This window comes from Loxodonta africana, chromosome 4, assembly GCF_030014295.1.
Source record: "Loxodonta africana isolate mLoxAfr1 chromosome 4, mLoxAfr1.hap2, whole genome shotgun sequence".
Classification (NCBI taxonomy): domain Eukaryota; kingdom Metazoa; phylum Chordata; class Mammalia; order Proboscidea; family Elephantidae; genus Loxodonta; species Loxodonta africana.
Window position 1 is genome coordinate 1013799 of NC_087345.1, and position 25707 is coordinate 1039505.

Consider the following 25707-nt stretch of genomic DNA (forward strand, 5'->3'; position numbering starts at 1 on the left):
CTGCCCGAGCATTGTCCTGTGGCGTCTGTGCGTGAGGCCTCAAATCAAGAAGGGCAAACAGATAACACTCTGAGCGTAGACCTGGCCCCAGGGGCCGCCACAGCTACAGGGTCTTGCTGTCTTTAGGGTTGGAAAGGCGAGGGAGGGAAGGGTCCATGTGGACACCTCCTTCCCACCTTAGGAACTGTGACAGGCACTTGGGCCTGGGGTGGAGTCAAAGGCTCCACTCAGGAAAGCTTTTCCCCTTTGGGGGCTGGGGGCTGGGGGCTTGGGGCTGGGACTTGGGGTGCAGGCACCCAGACAGCAACTCTGCCAGTGCCCCAAGTACCACGGACCACCCCCACCACCAGGACACACACACCAGATGGGCCTGCACATGGGAGCTAAGGAGTATGTGTGCAGTGGCTCCAGGACCCCAAAGGAGCCAGCCTGCCCCCCTGGGGGTGCAGTTACCTGGAGGCCAAATGCCTCAGAGACCTGATTCCAGGCAATTTCCTTGAGCAGCTAGAAACCCCAGTGTGAGTCTGGCACAAGCCCGACCCTGGCCTCGCTGGCCCAGGACCGGGCGTGGCCAAGGGGAAGTCCACAGGCCAACGTGCGGCCGCCCACGTGCGGAACCGCCCTCAGGAGCCAGTCTATTTGTCTTTAGGCTGGGGAGTAAAGCTGCCAGGCGCCCTGCACCCTTTTCCCCCCTAAACACAGACGCACACACTCAGCAGTCACTGTCACGCTGGCCAGATGCTAGCTGGGCGGGTGGTCGCCTTCCTCTCCCTGACCTGGAGCACTTACCAGAGCCTGGCCATCCCCAGGATCACAGAATGCGGCCTCTCCTGTTCTCAGGTAACTCCCCAGTCCTGCAGGCAGGTGGTCTGTCCTGTTTACAGGTAAACCCCATGCCACCCCCACAGGTGGGCCCTGCCTGGCCCCCACAGCACAGGAGTGACAGGTGAGGAGGTACAGGGCCCTGGGGGTGCAGGGCGGTGGTGACACGAGAGGCTGAGCTGCCCTGTGGCCGGATGTCCCAGCTGGGTGCTTGGTGACCCTGCAGTGCAGGTAAGAAGACTGCAGCCCCCGGTCCACCAGCTGGGCAGCCTCAGCAGAAGGGCCTCCAACCTTGCAGTCTGTACCCCACCCATGTGTAACGTACACTGCCTCATGGGGTGGGGCTTGGGAGTGGGCTTATTGTTGGGGAGGGCTCAGCAGAGTAGTGGGGATTCATGTGGGGGAGACTCATCAGGAGGGGTTCATCCACGGGGGGCTTGTGCAGGTGGGGGGCTCATGGGGAGGCTCATGCCAGGAGGGGGCTCATGGGGGGTCCTCCCTACAGGGCAGTGACTCATCTTTACTGGAGGGAGGGTTTCGCCAGCTCCACATGTCCGGGAAGTCCAGGCCCAGACAGGACCCAGCTTGTCTTGGGAAGTGGTCCCAGTGCCCGAGTCAGGAGATACCGGGACAGGCTTGGCGCGGATGGGACAACCCCGAGGTGGTTCATTGATCCTCTGTGGGAACCCTGGCCTCAGGCTCGGGCTCTAGTGGGGAAACGGACAGAGCGCCCATGTGCCGTGGTGACGACAGTGAGGAGATGGGGCAGGTGTGATGGGGACCAGGCAGGTGACGACAGTGAGGAGATGGGGCAGGTGTGATGGGGACCAGGACTTCCTGGGCAGTAGCTGCTCACCCCAAAGCCCGCCCTCAGAAGAAAAGCCAGCTCCACCAGGCCTGGGAGATGTCCCATAGGAGGTCCAGGGTCTCAAACACAGACAGAGCAGGGCCAGTGGGGAGGGGGAGGCAGGAATGCTGGGGCCTGCTGGCAGTCAGGCAGGGCTGTGGAGCTGAGAGGATGGAATAGGGGATGAGGATGGGAGACGGGAGGCTGAGATGGGAGGTGTGGAGGGGAGACAGGACAGGAGGTTGGGGACAAGGGATGGGAAGCAGGCTTAGATGGAAGTGCAGGGAACCACGGGGTCTGTTAGGAGGGACAAGTGGCAATGGAGGTTAGGGGGTCTCCCTCTGGGTGCTGGTGGGGACCAGCGGGTGCAGAGAAAAGGAGGGTGTCCAGTGGGAAAGGAGGGCGGCCAGGACTAGTCCAGCAGTGGAGATGGGGAGGGTTTTGCTCTGGACATGATCTGGGGTGGAGCCAGCAGAGGTGGGACCCTGGATGGGGTAGTGATGGGGGAGTGGCCTTAGAGAGGTGGGAGGAGTGTGAGCTTAGCCCCTGGGTCGAGGATGTTGTTGTTAGGTGCTATGTGGTCTTACTCCTTATGTACAGCAGAGGGAATATTGCCCCGTCCTGCGCCATCTTCACAGTCGCTGCTGTTTGAGCCCATTGTTGCAACCACTTTGTCCATCCATCTTGCTGAGGGTCTTCCTCTTTTTCACTGACCCTCTACTTTACCAAGCATGATGTCCTTCCCCAGGGACTGCTCCCTCCTGATAAGGTGTCCAAAGTAAGCCAGAGGAAGTCTCACCATCCTCACATCTAAGGAGCAGTCTGGCTATAGTTTTTCCAAGACGATCTGTTCCTTCTTCTGGCAGTCCATGGTACGTTCAATACTCTTCACCAATACCGTAATTCAAAGGCGTCAATTCTTCTGTCCTCCGTTTTCATGGTCCAGCTTTCACGTGCCTAGGAAGCAACTGACAAGACCATGGCTTGCGTCAGGGGCACTTCAGTCGTCAAAGTGACATCTGTGCTTTTTAAGATTTTAAAGAGGTCTTCTGGAGCACCCAAAAAAAAAAAAAAAAACCCAGTGCTGTCGAGTCGATTCCAACTCATAGCCAACCTTATAGGACAGGGTAGACCTGCCCCATAGAGTTTCCAAGGAGCGCCTGGTGGATTCAAACTGCCGACCTCTTGGTTAGCAGCCATAGCACTTAACCACTACGCCACCAGGGTTTCCTCTTTTGGAGCAGATCTGCCCAATTCAGTATTTGACTGTGGCTTCCGTGGATGTTGGTTGTTGATTCAAGTAAAATGAAATCCTCAACAACTTCAGCATTTTCCCCGTTTATCACGTCTGGGGCAAGGAGGGTGCTTTCTGAGGTGGGGAGCCAAGTGGGACAGGTGTAGGGAGAAAGCTCACTTTGAAACGCTGGGTTGTGAAGCTCAGTTGAGGGCCAATGTGAGGTGGCAGCTGGACGTTCAGTGGCGTCCAGGGCCAGGTAGGAGCTGAGGTGCGGACAGCTGGGGAACCCGCCCTCCTGGGCTCCCACAGCCTGAGGCTGCCGCCAGGAGAAGGGGAAGGGGTGCAGGGGGGTGTGAGGGAGGAAATGGAAGAAGTAGGCCAGTTCTCGGGGCAGATGTGGAGGGGCACTAGGGTGATGGGGTAAGATATTGCTCAGCAGGTGCTGGGGACAGTGGGGAGAAGACAGGTATGTGACAGGACATCCTGAGCACAGGGGCAGAGGGACTGCTGGAGGGGGTGCTCCCTCTTGTAGGAGCAGGGCTGAGCACAGCCCACAGGCAGGTGAGCAAGAGGCTGTGGGGACCCTGGGGGGAGCTCAGACCCCAGAGGGGAGAAGCCAGGGGCACAGTGGGACAGCTGCAGCCAACCAGCCCAGCCTCCTTACAGTGCTAGGCCTTGAGGAGTTGTTAGTAAAGGAAAAAAGTTCTCGCTGACAGGCGGGGGGCTGGAGAAAAGAGCATGTGGGCACAGTGACAATGGGGAACGCGATGGGGAGACAGCGGGGGGACACAGCAGGCTCCGTACGCCGGGGTGCTGCGATCTGAGACTGAGCGGTGGGGCGGTACCCCCTTCATGATTCCTTCCCCCGTCTCCTCCTGGCCCCCCGCCCCCGCATCCACACCTCGACAAGGACTCGGGCTGGAGAGGCTGAGAACGCAGGTGGGGCCCTGTTTCCCAGGACGGCCGAGGGTCATGAGAGGGTTGGTTGGCTGGGAGGGCGTGGGGGAGACAGCCGCCCGGGGTTTTCCGTCGGGCTCGGCGGGGCTTCCCGCTGTCGGGCCGGGCGGGGTGTCTGTGAGAAGGGACTCCCCAGGGCCCGCGGCTTTAGGGCCTGGAAGCCAGGTGGGGCCTCGACCCACGCTGCCCCCATCCCAGCCTGTGACTCCGTAGGAGGAAGGACCAGCCATGGGGCCGGGGGCGAGGCTTGGCCTCAACTTTCCCACCTGGAAAATGGGGACGAGGCCGCTGCCGGTTGGGGCGCTTGTGAAGGTGGGCGGGGAGCCCCGAGGGCCTAGTGCTGCACCCAGTGTCGGCTCCAGGCGCGGCAAGGAGAGCTGAGGGCGGGCCAGGCGGCTGCGCAGCCAGGGCGGGCGGCCCCAGGCGCAGGAATCCGGGCGATTCGTCCCCGCGACCCCGGAGCCGGGGCTGGGGGGCGCAGCGACCCGGAGGCCTAGTTACGGCCGGCGTCGGGGGAGGGGTGGGGGAACATGTGCAGCGGGGGTGTGGAGGCTGGGGAGCAGGGGGCGAAGGGTCGACAGGGGGAGGGGGCCAAGAAGGGTCTGGCCCAGCGCAGCAGTCATTGTAGTCGGGGGGGTGGGGAGTAAGGAGCAGGGGGCTTACACCCACCAGGCACCCGCGAAGGCCACACAGGGGTGAGCCTGCCAGACTGGAATGGCTGGGCAGTGCCCCTGTCATCAAGACAGGGCAGGACACAGCATAAACAGCATAAAAAAAAAGAACAGCATACAAACCATAATTAACAATACACAAACACCAGAAGATAAGCTAGATAAATGGAACCTCCTAAAAATTAAACACTTACGCTGGGAAAATTTTTTTAGCCAGGACATGTCCAACAAAGGTCTAATCTCTGAAATCTATGGGAAAATCCAACACCTCTGTGATAGACAAATAAACCAATTAAAGAATGGGCAAGGATACGAACAGACACTTCACCAAAGGTGTTCTGGAGGTCAACAGACACAGGAGGAAATGGTCACAATAACTAGACATTAGAAAAAAAAAAAAAATTTTTTTTTGAGAGAGATGCAAATCAAAACTACAACGAGGTACCATCTCACCCTGATTTTACTGGCACAAATAAAAAAAAAAAAACATGTTGGAGAGATTACAGGAAGATTGGAACTCTTGTGCACTGCTGGTGGGAATGCAAAATGACACAACCACTTTGGAAAACAATATGGGCTTCCTTACAAAGCTAGAAATAGAAATACCACATGATCCAGCAATCCCGCTCCTAGGAATATACCCTAGAGAAATAAGAGCTGTCACATGAAAGACATATGCGCATCCATGTTCACTGTAGCATTATTCACAATAGTAAAAATGATGGGAACAACCTGAGTGCCCGTCAACAGATGAGTGGATAAACAAACTATTACACATATACACAACGGAACACTACACAACAACAGAGAACAATGATGAATCTGCAAAACATCTCACAACATGGATGAATCTGGAGGGCATTTTGGTGAGTGAGATAAGTCAGTCACAAAAGGGAAAATACTGTATGAGACCACTATTATGAAAATGTTTCCACACTGAAACAACCTTTGATGGTTACAAGGGAGGAGAAGGGTAGGGAGGGAAAACACTAACTAAATAGTAGAAAAGTGTGACTTGGGTGAAGGGTAAGACAGTACACAATACTGGGGAAGTCAGCACAACTTGACCAGGGCAAAGTCAGAGAAGCTTCATAGACACAACCAAACGCTGAGAGACCAAGCTACTGGGCTGAGGGCTGTGGGGACCATGGTCTTGGGGGTCATCTAGCTCTATTGGCAAAACATAGTCTGTAATGAAAATATTCTACATCTGACTGTGGTGAGTAGAGACTGGGTTCTTAAAAGCCTGTGAGTGGCCATCTAAGATACATCTACTGATTCCATCCCAGCTGGAGCAGAGTAGAATTAAGAAGACTAAAGACACAAGGGAAATATTAGTCCAAAGGACTGATGGACCACGGCTACCACAACCTCCACCAGACTGAGCCCAGAATAACTAGATAGTGCCAGGTTACCACCACCAACTGCCCTGGCAGGGATCATAATAGAAGGTCCCAGACAGAGCTGGAGAAAAAAGTAGAACAACAACAATAAAAAAAGACCAGGGTTGCTGGTCTGACAGAGACTAGAGAAACCGCAAGACTGTGGCCTCCAACACCCTTTTTATTGAAGTCACTCCTGAGGTTCACCCTTCAGCCAAAGGTTAGACGGGGCAAACAATAACACACTTGAGGAATTTGCATCGTAGTTCAATCGTATATACAAGACTAAGGGGCACACCAGCCCAAAAGCAAAGATGATAAGGCAGGAAGGGACAGGAAAACTGGAAGAATAGAAATGGGGAACCTGGGGTGGAGAAGGGGAGAATGTTGATACATCGCAGGGGTGGCAACCAATGTCACAAAACAATTTCTGTATTAACTGCTTAATAAGAAACTAATTTGCTCTGTAAACTTTCACCTAAATCTCAAAAAAGAAAGGCAAAAAAAAAAAAGGGCAGGACAGGGAGAGGTGTCCATCAGGTCTGCAGCCCACCCCCTCTCCAGAGAGCCACCCACACCAGGGGCTCCTCTACGTCCTTGAGCTGGGGGACGGGGTGGTATTCCCGGCCACAGGGAGGTTGGATGGCGTCCAGAGGACAGAGGGACCCCAAGGGTCCCAGGCATCTGAGGCAGGAAGTAATGCCTGCCCAGGATGGTGGGAGGAACCCATGGCTCTGCCCTCCACTGGCTGCTCAGGGCTGGATGGCCACAGCTGCTCTGCCTTGTGGGTCTCCCGCACTCTTGGGCATGGTTGGGCTGGCTGCCTACCCCATCCCACCCTGCTCCCTGGCCTGGCCTCCTCATTGCACTCTGGAGAGGGACCTCTTGCAGACCCCACACGGGACACCCTGGGCCAGGTGTTTGGGGTCCGGTCCCTCACAAGGGCCAAGGATGGAGGCATGGTGTCCACTCTGCTCCTTAGACAGCAGTTGATTCTCTGGTGGCTGGAGGTGGAGAACAGGATGCTTTAGCAGTCTCTAAGGAGATACTGAAGAAGTGCAACCAGAGTGCTCCTTAGAAGCAAGGACGGCAAGACTACGTCTCACATACTTTGGACATGTTATCAGAGGGGATCAGTCTCTGGAGAAGGACATCATGCTTAGTAAAGTGGAGGGTCAGCAAAAAAGAGGGAGACCTTCCATGAGATGGATTGACACAGTGGCTGCAGCAATGGGCTCAAGCATAGCAAAATTGTGAGGATGGCACAGGACCGGGCAGCGTTTCGTTCTGTTGTACATAGGGTCGCTATGAGTTGGAGCTGACTCGGTGGCACCTAACAACAACACAACAAAGAGGTATTATGGTGGCCAGGAAAGTGGGTGGTGACAATGAGGGTGAGAATTAAAAGACTGGGGGGAGGCTAAATGCTGTGTGGGATCCCTGATAAGATCATGGGGCAGAAAACTGACATTAGTGGGAAAATGGCATGGCAGGGGCATCTGACTTCTTCTAACTTCACAAGGAGGAAGGAGGAACAAGATCAACGGCCCAAAGCTGATTCCTATAAAGCAGAGGTCAGACATACCTCCTCTCTCCAACCTTTATACCAATTCTGACACCAAGCATCTCACCCACGGCACTATTTCTCTGCTAAATTCAATAATTCATTGCAATGGCTACACAGAACTCACAGACAATACTTATGATTATGGGGTTCACTAGGGAAGTAACAGGTTTCAATTCCGGTTCAGTAACACTCAAGATATAGTCTCCGATCAGGACAGCCTCTTCTCATCCCTGCCCTCAAGCAGGCCTTTTTCTGGCCCCTCAGCCTCTGCCGTGCCTGGGCAAGTGGTACAAAGCTCTTTTAGCTTTGTTGATAAGAGCTGCAGGGCACCCTACTCCACCAGTAAGCCTCAACCTGAAGGTGCTCAGCTCCAGCTCCATAAATTGGCAAACCCAGCTCCACCAAGTGCCCAGAGGCACCCTATTCCGCCAGCAAGCCTCCTGTGTCCGAAGGTGCTGAGTTTTCTGACTCCGTGAGCCAGGAAGCCCACCATGCTGCCTCTTGGTGGTCTCCTGCCACTCTCCTACTGGTCTCTTGTCTCTGCTGCTGCCGCTTCTTGCCATCTTCGGTGTTACGGCTCTCTCTGTCTCCTGGTTCCACAACCTTCTCAGTGCAGGGATTCTGGGTCCAAAGGACACGCTCCACCCCTGACTCTCCTTTCTTGGTGGTGAGGAGATCCTCCCCACCTCTGAGATGGCTCATTTTAAGCCTAGCAGGATGGCAAACTAACCAATCACCTTGTTAGGGTTCCATACACGTTATTTACATGGCTCACCCCCACGAGGGAGCCATGCACCTTATTTACATTATTAGCAAGCTGTCCAATCACCTTGATGAACCACAAGCACCTCCTTTGCATAGTCCCTCCCAGTCATTTGCTGATGTCAGAAGAATCTTGGCTGAAAGCAGAGAATACCAGAAAGATGTTTACCTGTGTTTTATTGACTACACAAAGGCGTTTGACTGTGTGGATCAGAACAACTTACGGATAACGTTGAAAAGATTGGGAATTTCACAACATTTAATTGTGCTTATGAGGCAGTCATTCAAACAGAACGAGGGTACACTGCATGGTTTAAAGTCAGGCAAGGTGCGCATCAGGATTGTGTCCTTTCACCGTACTTATTCAATCTGTATGCTGAGCAAATAATCCAAGAAGCTGGACTATATGAAAAAGAATGCACCATCAGGATTGGAGGAAAGCTCATTAACAACCTGAAATATGCAGATGACACAACCTTACTTGCTGAAAATAAAGAGGACTCGAAGTACTTTCTGATTAAGATCAAATAGCACAGCCTTCAGTATGGATTGCACCTCAGCATAAAGAAAACAAAGATCTTTACAACTGGACCAATAAACATCATGATAAACGGAAAAAAGATGAATGTTGTTGAGGATTTCATTTACTTGGATCCGCAGTCTGAAAAGAATTAGTCACTGAAAACCTTATAAACAGCAGTGGAACACTGTCTGACATAATGCCCTCCAGGTTGGAACGCACTCAAAAGACGACTGGGGAAGAGCTGCCTCCTCAAAGTAGAGTCGACCTTAATGACGTGGATGGAGTCAAGCTTTTAGGATCTTCGTTTGCTGATGTGGCATGACTCAAAATGAGAAGAAACAGCTACAAACATCCACTAATGATTGGAACCTGGAATGTAAGAAGTATGAATTTAGGAAGATTGGAAATCGTCAAAAATGAAATGGAATGCATAAAGATTGATTTCCTAGGCTTTAGTGAGCTGAAATGGACTGGTGTTGGCCATTTTGTACCAGACAATCACGTGGTCTACTACGCCAGCGATTATAACTCAAAGACGAATGGTGTTGCATTCATCCTGAAAAAGAACGTTTCAAGATCTACCCTGAAGTACGATGCTGTCAGTGATAAAATAATATCCATACACCTGCAAGGAAGACCAGTTAATACAACGATTATTCAAATGTATGCACAACTAAGTCTAAACATGAAGAAATTGAAGATTTTTACCAAATTTGCAGTCTGAAATTGATGGAACATGCAATCAGAATGCGCTGATAATTGCTGGTGATTGGAATGCAAAAGTTGGAAACAAAGAAGGACCGATGCTGGAGATCACTTGATAGAATTTTGCAAGACCAACGACTTCTTCATTGCAAATACCTTTTTTCACCAACCTAAATGGTGATTGTACATATGGACCTCACCAGATGGAATACAGAGGAATCAAATTGACTGCAACTGTGGAAAGAGATGATGGAAAAGCCCAATATCATCAGTCAGAACAAGGCCAGGGGCCGACTGCGAAGCAGAGCATCAGTTGCTCGAATGCAAGTTCAAGCTGAAGCTGAAGAAAATTAGAGCAAGTTCACGAGAGCGAAAGTATGGCCTTGAGTACATTCCACCTGAATTTAGAGACCATCTCAAGAATAGATTTGACACGCTGAACACTGACTGAAGACCAGATGAGTTGTAGAATGACATCAAGGACATCATGCATGAAGAAAGCAAGAGCTCATTAAAAAGACAGGAAAGAAAGAAAAGACCAAGATGGGTGTCAGAAGAGAGTCTGAAACTTGCTCTTGAACGTTGAGTAGCTAAAGGAAATGAAGAAATGATGAAGTAAAAGATTATGGCTAGAAGGACCATATTAAGTAATTGTTGTTGTGTTGTTGTTAGGTGCCGTCAAGTCGATTCCAACTCCTAGCGACTCTATGCACAACAGAACGAAACACTGCCTGGTCCCGCGCCATCCTTACAATCATTGTTATGCTTGAGCTCATTGTTGCAGCCACTGTGTCAATCCATCTCCTTGAGGGTCTTCCTCTTCTGCTGACCCTGTACTTGCTAAGCATGATGTCCTCCAGGGACTGATCCCTCCTGACAACACGCCCAAAGTATGTAAGACCCAGTCTCACCATCCTTGCTTCTAAGGAGCATTCTGGCTGTACTTCTTCCAAGACAGATTTGTTCGTTCTTTTGGCAGTCCACGGTATATTCAATATTCTTCACCAACACCACAATTCAAAGGTGTCAATTCTTTCAATTCTTCTTCAATTTTCCTTATTCATTGTCCAGCTTTCACATGCATATGATGTGATTGAAAATACCATGGCTTGGGTCAGGCGCACCTTAGTCTTCAAGGTAACATCTTTGCTTTTCAACACTTTAAAGAGGTCCTTTGCAGCAGATTTGCCCAATGCAATGTGTCGTTTGATTTCTTGACTGCTGCTTCCATGGGTGTTGATTGTGGATCCAAGTAAAATGAAATCCTTGACAACTTCAATCTTAATTAAGTAACTAATATTAAGTGATTCACGGGCCACCCCCTGGCTCTTCTAGCCATTGGCCCTTTCATACTTCAAAGATTAACTTTCCCCTCCCAGTCATTTTACCAGTCCAAAACAGTCACTAACAGAGTCCTGAGGGTGAAGCCACTCAGATACCAACCAACCACTCAAGTGCTTCAGTTGTCCATCCATCTGATCTGGATAGATTCTCCAAAAGTCGTCTCATCTTCACCCTTTCTGGCCTCTCATAAAATTCAACTGAGAGATAATTATTTCCTTGTTCTGAGCCTCACCAGCTATCAGCACAGCAAAACTTTAAGGGGCTTTAAGTTTGACCACTGTACTCCAGCCCAGCAGTGCCTCCCGCTTAGTCCATTCTTCCACACTTACAGCTTCTACAATTACAGATTTTACAATCACAAATAATCCTGTTAACAGTCAACACTCACAACTGAATCATATAACCGTATCAACATCTTCCCCCACCGTCTCTTCCCCAGGCCCATCAGTTGGGGATCTTTCCTTGTTCCCCTCATTTGATGTAAGCACACTCACAAAAGCGTGTAAGCCAGCCACTTCATGCCTTCATCTCTCCCCGTTTTAGATAGCCAATGCTTAAATTGCCTATCCCTATCAAACCAGTAGCCTTCAGTATAGATTACACCTCAACATAAAGAAAACAAAAATCCTCAGAATTGGACCAATAAGCAACATCATGATAAATGAAGAAAAGATTGAGATTGTCAAAGATTTCATTTTACTTGGATCCACAATCAACACCCGTGGAAGCAGCAGTCAAGAAATCAAAAGACGCATTGCACTGGGAAAATCTGCTACAAAGGACCTCTTCAAAGTGTTGAAAAGCAAAGATGTTACCTTGAAGACTAAGGTGCGCCTGATCCAAGCCATGGCATTTTCAATTGCCTCATATGCATGGGAAGGCTGAACAATGAATGAGGAAGACTGAAGAAGAATTGATGCCTTTGAATTGTGGTGTTGGTGAAGAATATTGAATATACCATGGACTGCCAAAGAACGAACAAATCTGTCTTAGAAGAAGTACAACCAGAATGCTCCTTAGAAGCAAGGATGGCGAGACTGGGTCTTAAGTACTTTGAGCATGTTGTCAGGTGGGATCAGTCCCTGGAGAAGGACATCATGTTTGGCAGAGTACAAGGTCAGCGGAAAAGAGGAAGACCCTCAACGAGGTGGACTGACACAGTGGCTGCAACAATGAGCTCAAGCATAACAATGATTGTAAGGATGGCGCAGGACCGGGCAGTGTTTCATTCTGTTGTGCCTGGGGTCGCTATGAGTCGTAACTGACTTGAGGGCACCTGATAACAACAACAGCAACATCAAACTCGTACTCTGAGGAGACAAGCGTGCTCCTTGGTGTGGAGAATTTTATGTTCTGGTTGGAACGCTAAGAATCTGCATCAGTTAGCAAAACCCAGTCAGGAGCAAGCCTCCAAATCGCAGCAATTTACAAAAGCTCGTGGTGTCTAACGTCTTTCTTTTCATCTGGTCAGTTTCTGGTCAGCTCATTCCTAGACCCTATGGACTAGGTCGATGAGTACCAGCCATAAGCTCAGGAGTCCACACACCTCCTGGGCTTTCAGACCAGCCAGCCCCTTCTCTCTCTCTCTCTCTCTCATTCCTGTCCCCGTTGGGCTCAGGAGTCCACACAACTCCCTGCACTTCAGACCAGCCAGCCCCTCCTCTCTCTTTCTCATTTGTAGCCCCCCGGGCTAGGTCAACAGATGCCAATGAAATGTGTCCAAAACTCAGCCCATCTCTGCATTGCTGCATCTTCTCCACTCCACTCATGAGTGGGCCCAGATGATCATAGACCAGTATACCAGGGTGTCCACTTGCCAGCTCCCTTTAACTTCCACTCCTGGAAGGGGTTTTTTCTGATAGGCACTGACTTGTCCTGCTTCAGTGCACCCAAAAGCAAACCATTTTCTCAAAATTTGAAAAGCAAAACAGCCTTATTTTTCTGCAGGTCTTTCCTTCAAATAAAATTTTCCTGCTTTCTCAGGTCTGCATGGGTTTTCAAATGCAAATTGCCTGGATGGGTCTCTCTTAGGTTTTCAGCCTGTTGTTGTTAGGTACCCTCAAGCTGGTTGTGACTCACAATGACCCTATGTACAAGACAACAAAACTGCCTGGTTCTGCACCATCCTCAAGATCCTTGGTATATATGAGCCCATTGTTGCAGCCACTGGGTCAATCCACCTCATCCAGGGACTTCTTCTTTTTTGCTGACCCTCTACCTTACCAAGCATGATGTCCTTCTCTAGGGATTTGTCCCTCCTGATAGCATATCCAAAGTACATGAGACGAAGTCTCGCCATCTTCACTTCCAAGGAGCACTCTGGCTGTATTTCTTACGAGACAAACTTGTTCATTCTTCTGGCAATCCATGGTATATTCAGTATTCTTCATCAACACCATAATTTGAAGGCATCAATTCTTCTTTGGTCTTCTTTATTCATTGTCCAGTTTTCACATGCCTATGAGGTGATCAAAAATATCATGGCTTTGGTCAGGTGTACCTTAGTCCTCAAAGTGATATCTTTGCTTTACAGCACTTTAAAAAAGCCTTTTGCAGCAGATTTGCCCAGTGCAATGGTCATTTGATTTCCTGATTGCTGCTTCCCAGGGCTTTGAATGTGGATCTAATACAATTAATTCCTGACAACTTCAGTCTTTTCTCTGTTTATCATGTTGTTGCTTATTCGTCCAATTGTGAGGATTTTTGTTTTCTTTTCTTTTAAGGTGTAATCCATACTGTAATCCATCCAGGCTGTTGTCTTAGATGTTCAAGTCTTCTTTGCCTTCAGCAAAGAAGGGTGTAGCATCTGCATATCTCAGGTTGTTAATAAGTCTTCCTCCAACCCTGATGCTGCGTTCTTCATATAGTCCAGCGCCTTGGATTATTTGCTCAGCATACAGATTGAATAAGTACGGTAAAAGGACATAACCCTGAATAACATCTGTCAACTTGGCGAGACCATGGTTCCCGATATTGTGTGATTGTCCACCATTTTGTCATCTGATGTGATTTTCCTATGTGTTGTAAATCCTACCTCTACAATGTTAATGAGATGGGATTAGTGACAGTTATCTTAATGAGGTAGGACTCAATCTACAAGATTAGGTTGTTTCTAAAGCCAATCTCTTTTGAGATATAAAAGAGAGAAGCGAGCAGAGAGACATGGGGACTTTGTACCACCAAGAAAGCAGTGCTGGGAGCAGAGCGTGTCCTTTGGACCTGTGGTTCCTTCTCAGAGAAGCTCCTAGACCAAGGGAAGTTTGATGACAAGGACCTTTCTGCAGAGCCAACAGAGAGAGAAAGCTTTCCCCTGGAGCTGGCACCCTGAATTCGGACTTCTAGCCTACGATACTGTGAGAAAATAAATTTCTCTTTGTTAAAGCCTTCCATTTGTGCTATTTCTGTTATAGAAACACCAGATGACTAAGACAAACACCTTTCCTGACTTTAAACCCCACAGTATCCCCTTGTTCTCTTCCAACAACTGCCTCTTGGTCTATGTACAGGGTCCACATGAGCCCAATAAAGTGTTCTGGAATTCTCATTCTTCGTAATGTTATCCATAATTTGTTATGGTCCACACAGTCGAATGCCTTTGCATAGTCAATAAAACACAGGTAAACATCCTTCTGGTATCTCTGCTTTCAGCCAGGATCCATCTGACATCAGCAATGATATGCCTCATTCCACAACCTCTTCTGAATCCAGCTTGAATTTCTGGCAGTTCCCTGTTGATGTACTCCTGCAACTGTTTGTGAATTACCTCAGCAAAAATTTATTTGCATGTGATATTAATGATATTGTTTGATAAGTTCCACATTCTGTTGGATCACCTTTCTTTGGAACGAACATCTCCAGTGCTGTATCCATTTGTTGAAATATCTCAGTTGGTATTCCTGGGGCCTTGTTTTTCACCAATGCCTTCAGTGCAGCTTGGATTTATTTTTCAATACCATCGATTCTTGATCATATGCTACCTCCTGAAATGGTTGAACATCGATCAATTCTTTTTGATACAGTGACTCTGAGTATTCCTTCCATCTTTTAACACTTCCTGTGTCATTCAGTATTTTGCCTGTAGAATCCTTCAAATTGCAGCTCGAGGCTTGAATTTTTTCTTCTGTTCTTTCAGCTTGGGAAATGCCAAGCCTGTTCTCCCTTTTAATTTTCTAACTCCAGATCTTTGCACATTTCATTGTAATACTTCACTTTGTCTTCTTGGGCCACCCTTTGAAATCTCCTATTCAGCTTTTTTATTTCATAATTTCTTCCATTTGCTTTAGATACTCATCTTCCGGCACTCTATCAGACAGTGTTCCATTGTTATTCATGAGGTTTTCACTGGTTATTTATTTTCAGAAATAGACCACTGGGTCCTTCTTCCTAGCCTGTCTTAGTCTGGCAGCTCTGCTGAAACCTGTCCACCATGGGTGATCCTGTTAGTATTTGAAATACCAGTGGCATAGTTTCCAGCATCACAGCAACACGTACGCCACCACAGTACCACAAACTGACAGATGTGTAGTGGGGTCTTCAACCTAAACCCCTGATATCCTATATACAGGGATACTGCAATCAAACCAACAACCTGTGTTTGGCGAAGGGCAAATTCTAGTTTGCCTTTTAGCATATCCAATCAAGCATTGGCTGAAGTGGAGTTGCACGATATCTATAATACCTAGTATTTATTTCCATTATACATTTTAGGTCTGTTTCACAACGCTAGGTCAGAGAAACATTCAATATCCATAGTACATTTAAAAAAAAAAAAAAACATTGCCCTCGAGTCAATTCCTACTCACTGCGACCCTGGAGGACAGAGTAGAACTGCCTCATAGAGTTTCCAAGGAGTGCCTAATGGATTTGAGCTGCTGACCTTTTGGTTAGCAGCCATAGCACTTAACCACTACATCACCAGGTTTTCCATAGTACATTTAGATAAAAAAAAACAACCAAACCCAGTGCCATCGGGTCGATTCTGACTCACAGCGACCCTATAGGACAGAGTAGAACTGCCCCATGGAGTTTCCAAGGAGCACCTGGCGGATTCGAACTGCTGATCCTTTGGTTAGCAGCCGTAGCTCTTAACCAGTATACCACCAGGGTTTCCCATTTAGATAAACACAACCCTAAATACATAATCCTTTCTAAAAACATTCCCGTTTCAGCTTCTTTTCTCCACACCTTGACTATCTTGCCATTCAATCATCTTGTTTAACCAGCCTGACTTTTGCCCCAAGCCACTCCAGGTGAGGCTTTCCTCCCCTCAGCTGCTGCATAATGTCTCTTAGTTTCCTTTCAGTCATACAGGTAAGAACGACCAGAGTAACCATTTAAGAATTAAAAGTTCCACTTTCCACGCCCCTTCATTCTTTCTCTTACAACGTCCTATGGGTCCATGAGTGTGGAGCCATTGCAACAAATCCCAGCTGTAAAAATGGCCATGCAGGGTGGCAAAACTGACCAATCTCCTCATGAGCATTCCATACACCTTACCTGCATGGTCCTTGTCTTAGTCATGGAAGCCCTGGTGGCGTAGTGGTTAAGTGCTGCAGCTGCTAACCAAAGGGTTGGCCGTTCAAATCCTCCAGGTGCTCCTTGGAAACTCTACGGGGCAGTTCTACTCTGTCTTATAGAGTCGGTTTTGTCTTAGTCATCTAGTGCTGCTGTAACAGAAATACCACAAGTGGGTGGCTTTAACAAAGGGAAAATTATTCTCTCACAGTCCAGTAGGGTACAAGTCCAAATTCAGGGCGTCGGCTCCAGGGGAAGACTTTCTCTGTCAGCTCTGAAGGAATGTCCTTGTCCTCAATCCTCCCCTGGACTAGGAGCTTCGCCACACAGGAACCCCAGGTCCAAAGGACGCCTCTGCTCCAGGCACTGCTTTCTTAGTGGTATGAGGTTCCCAACTCTCTGCTTACTTCCCTTTCCTTTTATCTCTTGTAAAATAAAACATCGTTCAGGCCACATCCCAGGAAAACTCCCTTTACATTAGATCAGGGATGTGACCTGAGCAAGGAAGGGTGTTACATCCCACCTAATCCTCTTTAAACATAGGCAGAGATTATGATTTATAACACACAGGAAAATCACAAAGTGGCAGACAGCCACACAATACTGGGAAACATGGCCTAACCAAGTTGACACGTATTTTTGGAGGACACAATTCAATCCATGACAGTCCCATTCCCAGTCCTATGCCATACAGCTTATTTACATTATTAGCAAGCTATCCAATCCCTTTGGTGGACCACAAACACCTCATTTGCATAGTCCCACCCCAGTATTTGGTGGGAGTTACAAAGACTATGGCTAAGAAGGACTGTATTAAGTAATTCACTGCACTGCAATGGGTGAAATCAAACACAGTCTGGAGTATAGTTTCTGTCAACGCACCAGTGCTGGTTTCCTACTGTAAATGCACCAAGGCTCTGCGAGATGGTAACATTAGGGGAGACCGGTGGAGGGTATGCAGGAACTCTATGTGCTGTCTTTTCATCTTTTCTGTAAGTCTAAAATAAAAAGGTTGTTTGTCAAAGGGAGGTGGGAGCTGGAGGTGTAACCAACCAGTAGTACCTACTCTACAAATTCAAGAAACAGATATGGACCTATGCTTTATTTTTCCATTTTCCCACCTGGGCTACCAGCAGGAAGTCTAAGGTCTCTCTTGAGCTCCCCCAATCGTGGGGGCTTCCCCTTCATAGAGGGGCTGCTCAGGAGCCTCAGCCTTCACACTGCTGTTACTGCTTGTTGCCACCTGGTGTCACTGCTGAACACGGGTCCGGCGCAGCCAAGTGCCCCAGTATAGTGCCACGAGGGGGTGCCCTTATCTGGCTCCCCCAGAAAGCACAGCACTCTGACTTCCTAGCCCCCTGCTTAGCTATGGAGCCACACAGCACACCCATTAGAGCTGGGTCCAAGGCACTTCTTGCCTACCCCACAGCTGGTGCCAGGGGGCCCTTCTCTGACTCCTCCTTTCCTCATGCTGGGCGTCCCTCTTTGGGCTTTCCAGTTGTTGAGCAGGAAGGGACATTGGGGGTAAGAACAAGAATCGAGATTCAGTCTGGGGAGGGAATTTTCACAGGCGAACACTGTGCTAGAACGCCTCTCCCAAGTATTCCCATGGCTCACGCCCTCACGCCTTCAGCAGTCACCCAAATTACCCCCTCCACGACGCCTTGCTGGCCCTTCATCTAGAATACAGTCCACACTTCCCCCAGACATTCCCGCGATCCCTCTGCTAGTTCCCCATATCACTTGTCAGCATCGAAAATCAAGTGTGATTCACTGTTTCTGAGATTATGTCTCCTCTACTGCAGAGTGTAAACCCTCTGAAGGTGGGGATTTTTGTCTGTTTTGTCTTATTCATGTGTCCCCAGCACCCAAGCAGTGCCCGGCACGTAGTGGCTGCTCACTCAGTACTTGTTCCATGAGTAAGAGCAGTGGAGGGTAGGTCTGTGGAGCTGCGAGCCAGCCGGAAGTTCTGGAGCCCAGGCTGGGACAGCGGGTAGTGGGCCTGGAGTGCCACGTGGAGCCTGGTCCCGCCCGCACTGTTTACTAAGCAATACTGGTGTGCCAGGCCTTGGGCTGACCTTCTTAGGCATCCCCGAGAGCACCCCCTGAGAGCCCCCCAGACATGGAGGAGGAACCTCAGGCCCCACCAGAGAGTGAGGAGCAGGGCCGAGACAGGATGGGGCATGTGACTCTGGAGCTGGGTCACAGGGTGGGGCAAGAGGTGGCTGGGCCGACCCTTCAGCTTCTAACCCTTCTTGTTCTGTCTACAGGGCTTTGCCTGCAAGAGCCGCACAAACCGTGAGTACTTCTCAGCTTCTTGGGGCAGGGGGCTGCTGGGTGGGACACGCACCCCCAGGTCCACCCAGGCCTGTCAGGGTTGCCTTGTCCACCCCACACAGGAGGGTGGGCTACACCCAACGGCATCACTAGGGTAGTGCAGGGGTGCGAACTACATCCCTTGACACTGTCAAAGGGGTGACACCAAAATGACCCCAGGGTCCGTAGTGGCAGTGGCAGGAGGCAGGTCAGTGCTGCTGGAGGAGGGGACCCAAGGCAGCGGCATCACTAGAGCTGGTGTCACCTGTCACCCAGTGTGGTAACTCGTGACCGCCCCCATCATCTGCCAGTCAGGGTGCAGGTGACCAGGTTACTGTGCCCCCCATTGGGCTGAGAGGAAGGTCTCTGCCTTGGCCAATGGGAGGAGGGAGGAGCTGAGGGGAGTTGTGAGGGGTGTAGCTGAAGGGGGCAGCGCCAGGCAGCTCTCACCCTGTGCAGGGGTGGGACAGCACCCACGGAGGGGGGCTCACTGGCTGGCCCAGCCACCCCGGTTGGGGGGAGGTGACACCGTGAGTTACGGCACTGGGTGACACCAACCCTAATGACATCACAGGCAGTTGAGGTATCCCCTGAAGAGTGGGGTGAGCCGAGTTGCTCTGGTCTCCCCAACCCCACCTCACCAAGACACCCGCAGCCGTCCGGAAACAGTGCTCCTGGACCTTCCTGCTCATGGCCCCATGCCCACAGCAAGGCCCCCTGGACCTTCCTGCTCATGGCCCCATGCCCACAGCAAGGCCCCCTGGACATCCCTGCTCATGGCCCCATGCCCACAGCAAGGCCCCCTGGACCTTCCTGCTCATGGCCCCATGCCCACAGCAAGGCCCCCTGGACATCCCTGCTCGTGGCCCCATGCCCACAGCAAGGCCCCCTGGACATCCCTGCTCATGGCCCCATGCCCACAGCAAGGCCCCCTGGACATCCCTGCTCATGGCCCCATGCCCACAGCAAGGCCCCCTGGACATCCCTGCTCATGGCCCCATGCCCACAGCAAGGCCCCCTGGACATCCCTGCTCATGGCCCCATGCCCACAGCAAGGCCCCCTGGACATCCCTGCTCATGGCCCCATGCCCACAGCAAGGCCCCCTGGACATCCCTGCTCATGGCCCCATGCCCACAGCAAGGCCCCCTGGACATCCCTGCTCATGGCCCCATGCCCACAGCAAGGCCCCCTGGACATCCCTGCTCATGGCCCCATGCCCACAGCAAGGCCCCCTGGACATCCTTGCTCATGGCCCCATGCCCACAGCAAGGCCCCCTGGACATTCCTGCTCATGGCCCCATGCCCACAGCAAGGCCCCCTGGACATCCCTGCTCATGGCCCCATGCCCACAGCAAGGCCCCCTGGACATTCCTGCTCATGGCCCCATGCCCACAGCAAGGCCCCCTGGACATCCCTGCTCATGGCCCCATGCCCACAGCAAGGCCCCCTGGACCTTCCTGCTCATGGCCCCATGCCCACAGCAAGGCCCCCTGGACCTTCCTGCTCATGGCCCCATGCCCACAGCAAGGCCCCCTGGACATCCCTGCTCATGGCCCCATGCCCACAGCAAGGCCCCCTGGACATCCCTGCTCATGGCCCCATGCCCACAGCAAGGCCCCCTGGACCTTCCTGCTCATGGCCCCATGCCCACAGCAAGGCCCCCTGGACCTTCCTGCTCATGGCCCCATGCCCACAGCAAGGCCCCCTGGACCTTCCTGCTCATGGCCCCATGCCCACAGCAAGGCCCCCTGGACCTTCCTGCTCATGGCCCCATGCCCACAGCAAGGCCCCCTGGACCTTCCTGCTCATGGCCCCATGCCCACAGCAAGGCCCCCTGGACATCCCTGCTCATGGCCCCATGCCCACAGCAAGGCCCCCTGGACATCCCTGCTCATGGCCCCATGCCCACAGCAAGGCCCCCTGGACCTTCCTGCTCATGGCCCCATGCCCACAGCAAGGCCCCCTGGACCTTCCTGCTCATGGCCCCATGCCCACAGCAAGGCCCCCTGGACCTTCCTGCTCATGGCCCCATGCCCACAGCAAGGCCCCCTGGACCTTCCTGCTCATGGCCCCATGCCCACAGCAAGGCCCCCTGGACCTTCCTGCTCATGGCCCCATGCCCACAGCAAGGCCCCCTGGACATCCCTGCTCATGGCCCCATGCCCACAGCAAGGCCCCCTGGACATCCCTGCTCATGGCCCCATGCCCACAGCAAGGCCCCCTGGACCTTCCTGCTCATGGCCCCATGCCCACAGCAAGGCCCCCTGGACATCCCTGCTCATGGCCCCATGCCCACAGCAAGGCCCCCTGGACCTTCCTGCTCATGGCCCCATGCCCACAGCACGGCCCCCTGGACCTTCCTGCTCATGGCCCCATGCCCACAGCAAGGCCCCCTGGACCTTCCTGCTCATGGCCCCATGCCCACAGCAAGGCCCCCTGGACCTTCCTGCTCATGGCCCCGTGCCCACAGCAAGGCCCCCTGGACCTTCCTGCTCATGGCCCCGTGCCCACAGCAAGGCCCCCTGGACATCCCTGCTCATGGCCCCGTGCCCACAGCAAGGCCCCCTGGACATCCCTGCTCATGGCCCCATGCCCACAGCAAGGCCCCCTGGACCTTCCTGCTCATGGCCCCATGCCCACAGCAAGGCCCCCTGGACCTTCCTGCTCATGGCCCCATGCCCACAGCAAGGCCCCCTGGACCTTCCTGCTCATGGCCCCATGCCCACAGCAAGGCCCCCTGGACCTTCCTGCTCATGGCCCCATGCCCACAGCAAGGCCCCCTGGACATCCCTGCTCATGGCCCCATGCCCACAGCAAGGCCCCCTGGACATCCCTGCTCATGGCCCCATGCCCACAGCAAGGCCCCCTGGACATCCCTGCTCATGGCCCCATGCCCACAGCAAGGCCCCCTGGACCTTCCTGCTCATGGCCCCATGCCCACAGCAAGGCCCCCTGGACCTTCCTGCTCATGGCCCCATGCCCACAGCAAGGCCCCCTGGACCTTCCTGCTCATGGCCCCATGCCCACAGCAAGGCCCCCTGGACATTCCTGCTCATGGCCCCATGCCCACAGCAAGGCCCCCTGGACCTTCCTGCTCATGGCCCCATGCCCACAGCAAGGCCCCCTGGACATTCCTGCTCATGGCCCCATGCCCACAGCAAGGCCCCCTGGACATCCCTGCTCATGGCCCCATGCCCACAGCAAGGCCCCCTGGACATCCCTGCTCATGGCCCCATGCCCACAGCAAGGCCCCCTGGACATCCCTGCTCATGGCCCCATGCCCACAGCAAGGCCCCCTGGACATCCCTGCTCATGGCCCCATGCCCACAGCAAGGCCCCCTGGACATCCCTGCTCATGGCCCCATGCCCACAGCAAGGCCCCCTGGACATCCCTGCTCATGGCCCCATGCCCACAGCAAGGCCCCCTGGACATCCCTGCTCATGGCCCCATGCCCACAGCAAGGCCCCCTGGACCTTCCTGCTCATGGCCCCATGCCCACAGCAAGGCCCCCTGGACCTTCCTGCTCATGGCCCCATGCCCACAGCAAGGCCCCCTGGACATCCCTGCTCATGGCCCCATGCCCACAGCAAGGCCCCCTGGACATCCCTGCTCATGGCCCCATGCCCACAGCAAGGCCCCCTGGACCTTCCTGCTCATGGCCCCATGCCCACAGCAAGGCCCCCTGGACCTTCCTGCTCATGGCCCCATGCCCACAGCAAGGCCCCCTGGACCTTCCTGCTCATGGCCCCATGCCCACAGCAAGGCCCCCTGGACATCCCTGCTCATGGCCCCATGCCCACAGCAAGGCCCCCTGGACATCCCTGCTCATGGCCCCATGCCCACAGCAAGGCCCCCTGGACATTCCTGCTCATGGCCCCATGCCCACAGCAAGGCCCCCTGGACATCCCTGCTCATGGCCCCATGCCCACAGCAAGGCCCCCTGGACATCCCTGCTCATGGCCCCATGCCCACAGCAAGGCCCCCTGGACATCCCTGCTCATGGCCCCATGCCCACAGCAAGGCCCCCTGGACATCCCTGCTCATGGCCCCATGCCCACAGCAAGGCCTCCTGGACATCCCCGCTTATGGCCACATGCCCACATCAAGGTGCCCTGGACATGCCCAGATGCGGACTCGGGCTCACTGGGCACACAAGGGGCACATCTTCTACCATATTGAACGATGCCGCATCGCCCCCTCAAAGGGGCTGCACAGTTCACATCCCCACCAGCAGTACAGGAAGCCCCCCTTCCTCCTACCTTTTTCCTTTTTGTGCAGTGTAAAATGGTATCTCATTGGCTTTTTTGTTTTAAACAACTCTATTGCCTTTGTAAATATCGCATATGTTTTTTAAAAGGAATATAAGTGATGTGGAGTATATAAGGAAGAAAGCTAAAACAAAACTCACTCCAAAGCCCCCATATAGAAATAAGTATCATTTACATTAGGTAAGCATTGTTCTAGATATTTTTGTAGGCAAATACACAGGTAGCAAGGTAAACAGGTAAAAACCATCTTATAAAAGCAAAATCGCTTTATGTCATTTAAAATAAGTATTTTATTTCATTTTACTTGAGCTTAGTAGAAAAATAAGCAAAAAATAATGCCAGACTTTAATTAATTAAATGTTTCTTCACCTCAAGAGACATTGTTTCCTCAAGGATAAGGAAGGAAATTGTGAAGAACATTGAGAAGCCGGAGTCCTCATGTTTCTGACCTTCGTGTGTCCATCGGGGTAGTGTGGGGACTGCCTGCTCTAAGCCTTGAGCCTCTGGCCCTCTCCCACTGTCAGGGTCTCTACATGACCACTGCTAGTTCTGCTCCTGGATTCTCCCATCTGGGGGTATCTGCCATTGCTTTTATTTGGGAAAATCCACCTCTTGTCTTCTTGAGTCATGTGACTCTCTGCTTCAGACCCTTGTGGATGTTGCTCTATTGTCTTCTGACAGTATCTGCCGTGGAGAAGTCTGATGACAACCTGATTCTTCTGCCTGGGTGCCTAGAGATTTCTTTTTCCATCCCTGAAATGCCACAACTTAACAAGCTGCAGCTTGGTGGCACCTGTTATTGTCACTTTTCCTGGACCCCCAGGTTTATGTCTTTCACAATTTCGGGGACATTTTTTAAAATTTTACCTTTGAGCAGTCTTGTGAGTTCTCTGCATCAGGGACTTCAATTGTCTTCATATTGGATTGTCTTTGGCTTCCAGTATCTGGTAGCTTCTCTCTGGTTAATCTCTTTGATTTTTTCTGTTGCTTTTACTATAATTATCTCAGCCATTCTAAGCCAACGATTTACTTTTCAGCCACGTCTACCCCGTTCCCTGCATTTCTCACGTACGTATCAGTTCTGTAACGGGATCGTCTGGGTCCTCACTTTGTTTCTTGGGTCAGCCGTCCTCCTTTTTGGATTATCCTGCTGTTTGGCCATCTTTCATTGATTCTGTGTCCTTATTAAGATGTGCCATAGCTGGGAGCTTTGCATCAGCGAGGACTCAAACCTGGGTCTCCTGCGTGGAAGGCAAGGCCCTGAGCCACCACTGCCTCGATGCGCTTCACGTGCAGCCGCCACCTGTCTGCCAGCGGAAGCTTGCGTGTTGCTGAACAGGTTTCAGTGGAGCTTCCAGACTAAGACGGTGTCTTGGTCATCTAGCACTGCTGTAACAGAAATACCACAAGTGAATGGCTTTAACAGAGAGAAATTTATTCTCTCACAGTAAAGTGGGCTTAAAGTCCAAATTCTGGGCGTCAGCTCTAGGGGAAGGCTTTCTGTCTCTGTTGGGTCTGGAGGAAGATCCTTGTCATCAATTTTCCCGTGGTCTAGGAGCTTCTCAACACAGGAACCCCAGGTCTGAAGGTTACGCTCTGCTCCCGCTGCTGCTTTCTTGGTGATATGAGGTCCCCATGTCTCTCTGCCCACTTTTCTCTTTTATATCTCAAAAGAGATTGGCTTAAGACACAATCTAATCTTGTAGACCTCGTCCATATAACTGCCACTAATCCATCTCATTACATCATAGTGATATCATATAGGGAAATCACATCCGATGATAAAATGGTAGACAGTCATACAAAGGAATCATGACCTAGCCGAGCTGACAGATATTTCGGGGTGACACAATTCAAGCCATGACAGATGAACTAGGAAGGAAGACCTGGCGATCTGCTTCCCAAAATCAGCTAACAAAACCCCTATGGCTCACAACCATCTGATCCACAACTAATCACGGCCGTGCTGCAGGACCCGACAGTGTTTTGCTCCACTGTGCGTGGGGTCAGCATGAGTCTGCGGTCGGGCCGATGGCAGCTGACAAGAACCACAACACAGCTGGAAGCACCTTCAGGCACTTCCCTCTACCCCTTGGGTCACATCTCCTCCTGTCCCATGCTCTGTGTGTGTCTTTCTCTGTTGCTCTCTTCCTCCAACTTCCCTTCCTTCCTTTTGTTCACTGTTATTTTTTCCATAGTGTGTTTGAGACATTTCTTTACATCTTGGTCACACTAGCAGCTCCTTTCAGACCCTCTACCTCCCTTCCCACTCTGTTTGAACCAAAACCCATGCATTTCCTCTGGGAGCAGCAGTGTGAAGGGCTGGGAGTTCCAGCACCTACCCCCCTGTCTGGCAGTGCCAGGTGTGTCAGGGAGAGAGGAAACTTGGCCAGTGTGATGCGCTTTCTGAGGGTGTAGTCTAGTCCTGGGGCAGTGGGGGTAGGAGAGGCCCTCAGTCTTTGGACACCCCCAGTGTAGCAGAAGCCCTGGTACCACCACGGCACCCTCTCTCTGCTGCACATTTGACCTCGCACCCCAGCCAGAGTGGTGGAAAGAGAAGGACACGCCCCAGGCTTGCTGCTCTCCAGACGGGGCAGCTTCGTGGAGAATCTTTAGGGTTTTCTCATCTCGCCTATATGGCCCTGGGTAAGTGCGGAGGAGGACCTGGGCCTTGGACTCTCCCTCTGTTTTCCTACCGGCAGCTTCTCGGGGCCGACGGCTCGGGTCTGTGCCCTCTGGTTGTTTGCCTGCTGCGGGCGATCACTTTCTGGGTGTTATGATATCTTTGCT

The 25707-nt window shown here is 51.8% G+C and overlaps 1 protein-coding gene across 6 annotated transcripts in view; it reads left to right on the forward strand.

The window, feature by feature from the left end:
• Nucleotides 1-308: 308 nt before the first annotated feature.
• Nucleotides 309-25707, forward strand: part of IL17REL (interleukin 17 receptor E like) — a 53954-nt gene continuing 28555 nt past the window's right edge. For 3 of the 6 annotated variants that reach the window (XM_064283315.1, XM_064283317.1, XM_064283314.1), the window contains exons 1-2: nt 309-840; nt 18602-18629. In XM_064283315.1, coding sequence (XP_064139385.1) covers nt 739-840; nt 18602-18629 — 130 coding nt within the window. In that variant the 5' untranslated portion in view covers nt 309-738. The remainder of the gene's footprint in view (nt 841-18601; nt 18630-25707) is intronic. The other 3 variants (XM_064283313.1, XM_023542009.2, XM_023542010.2) reach the window with 2 other exon arrangements.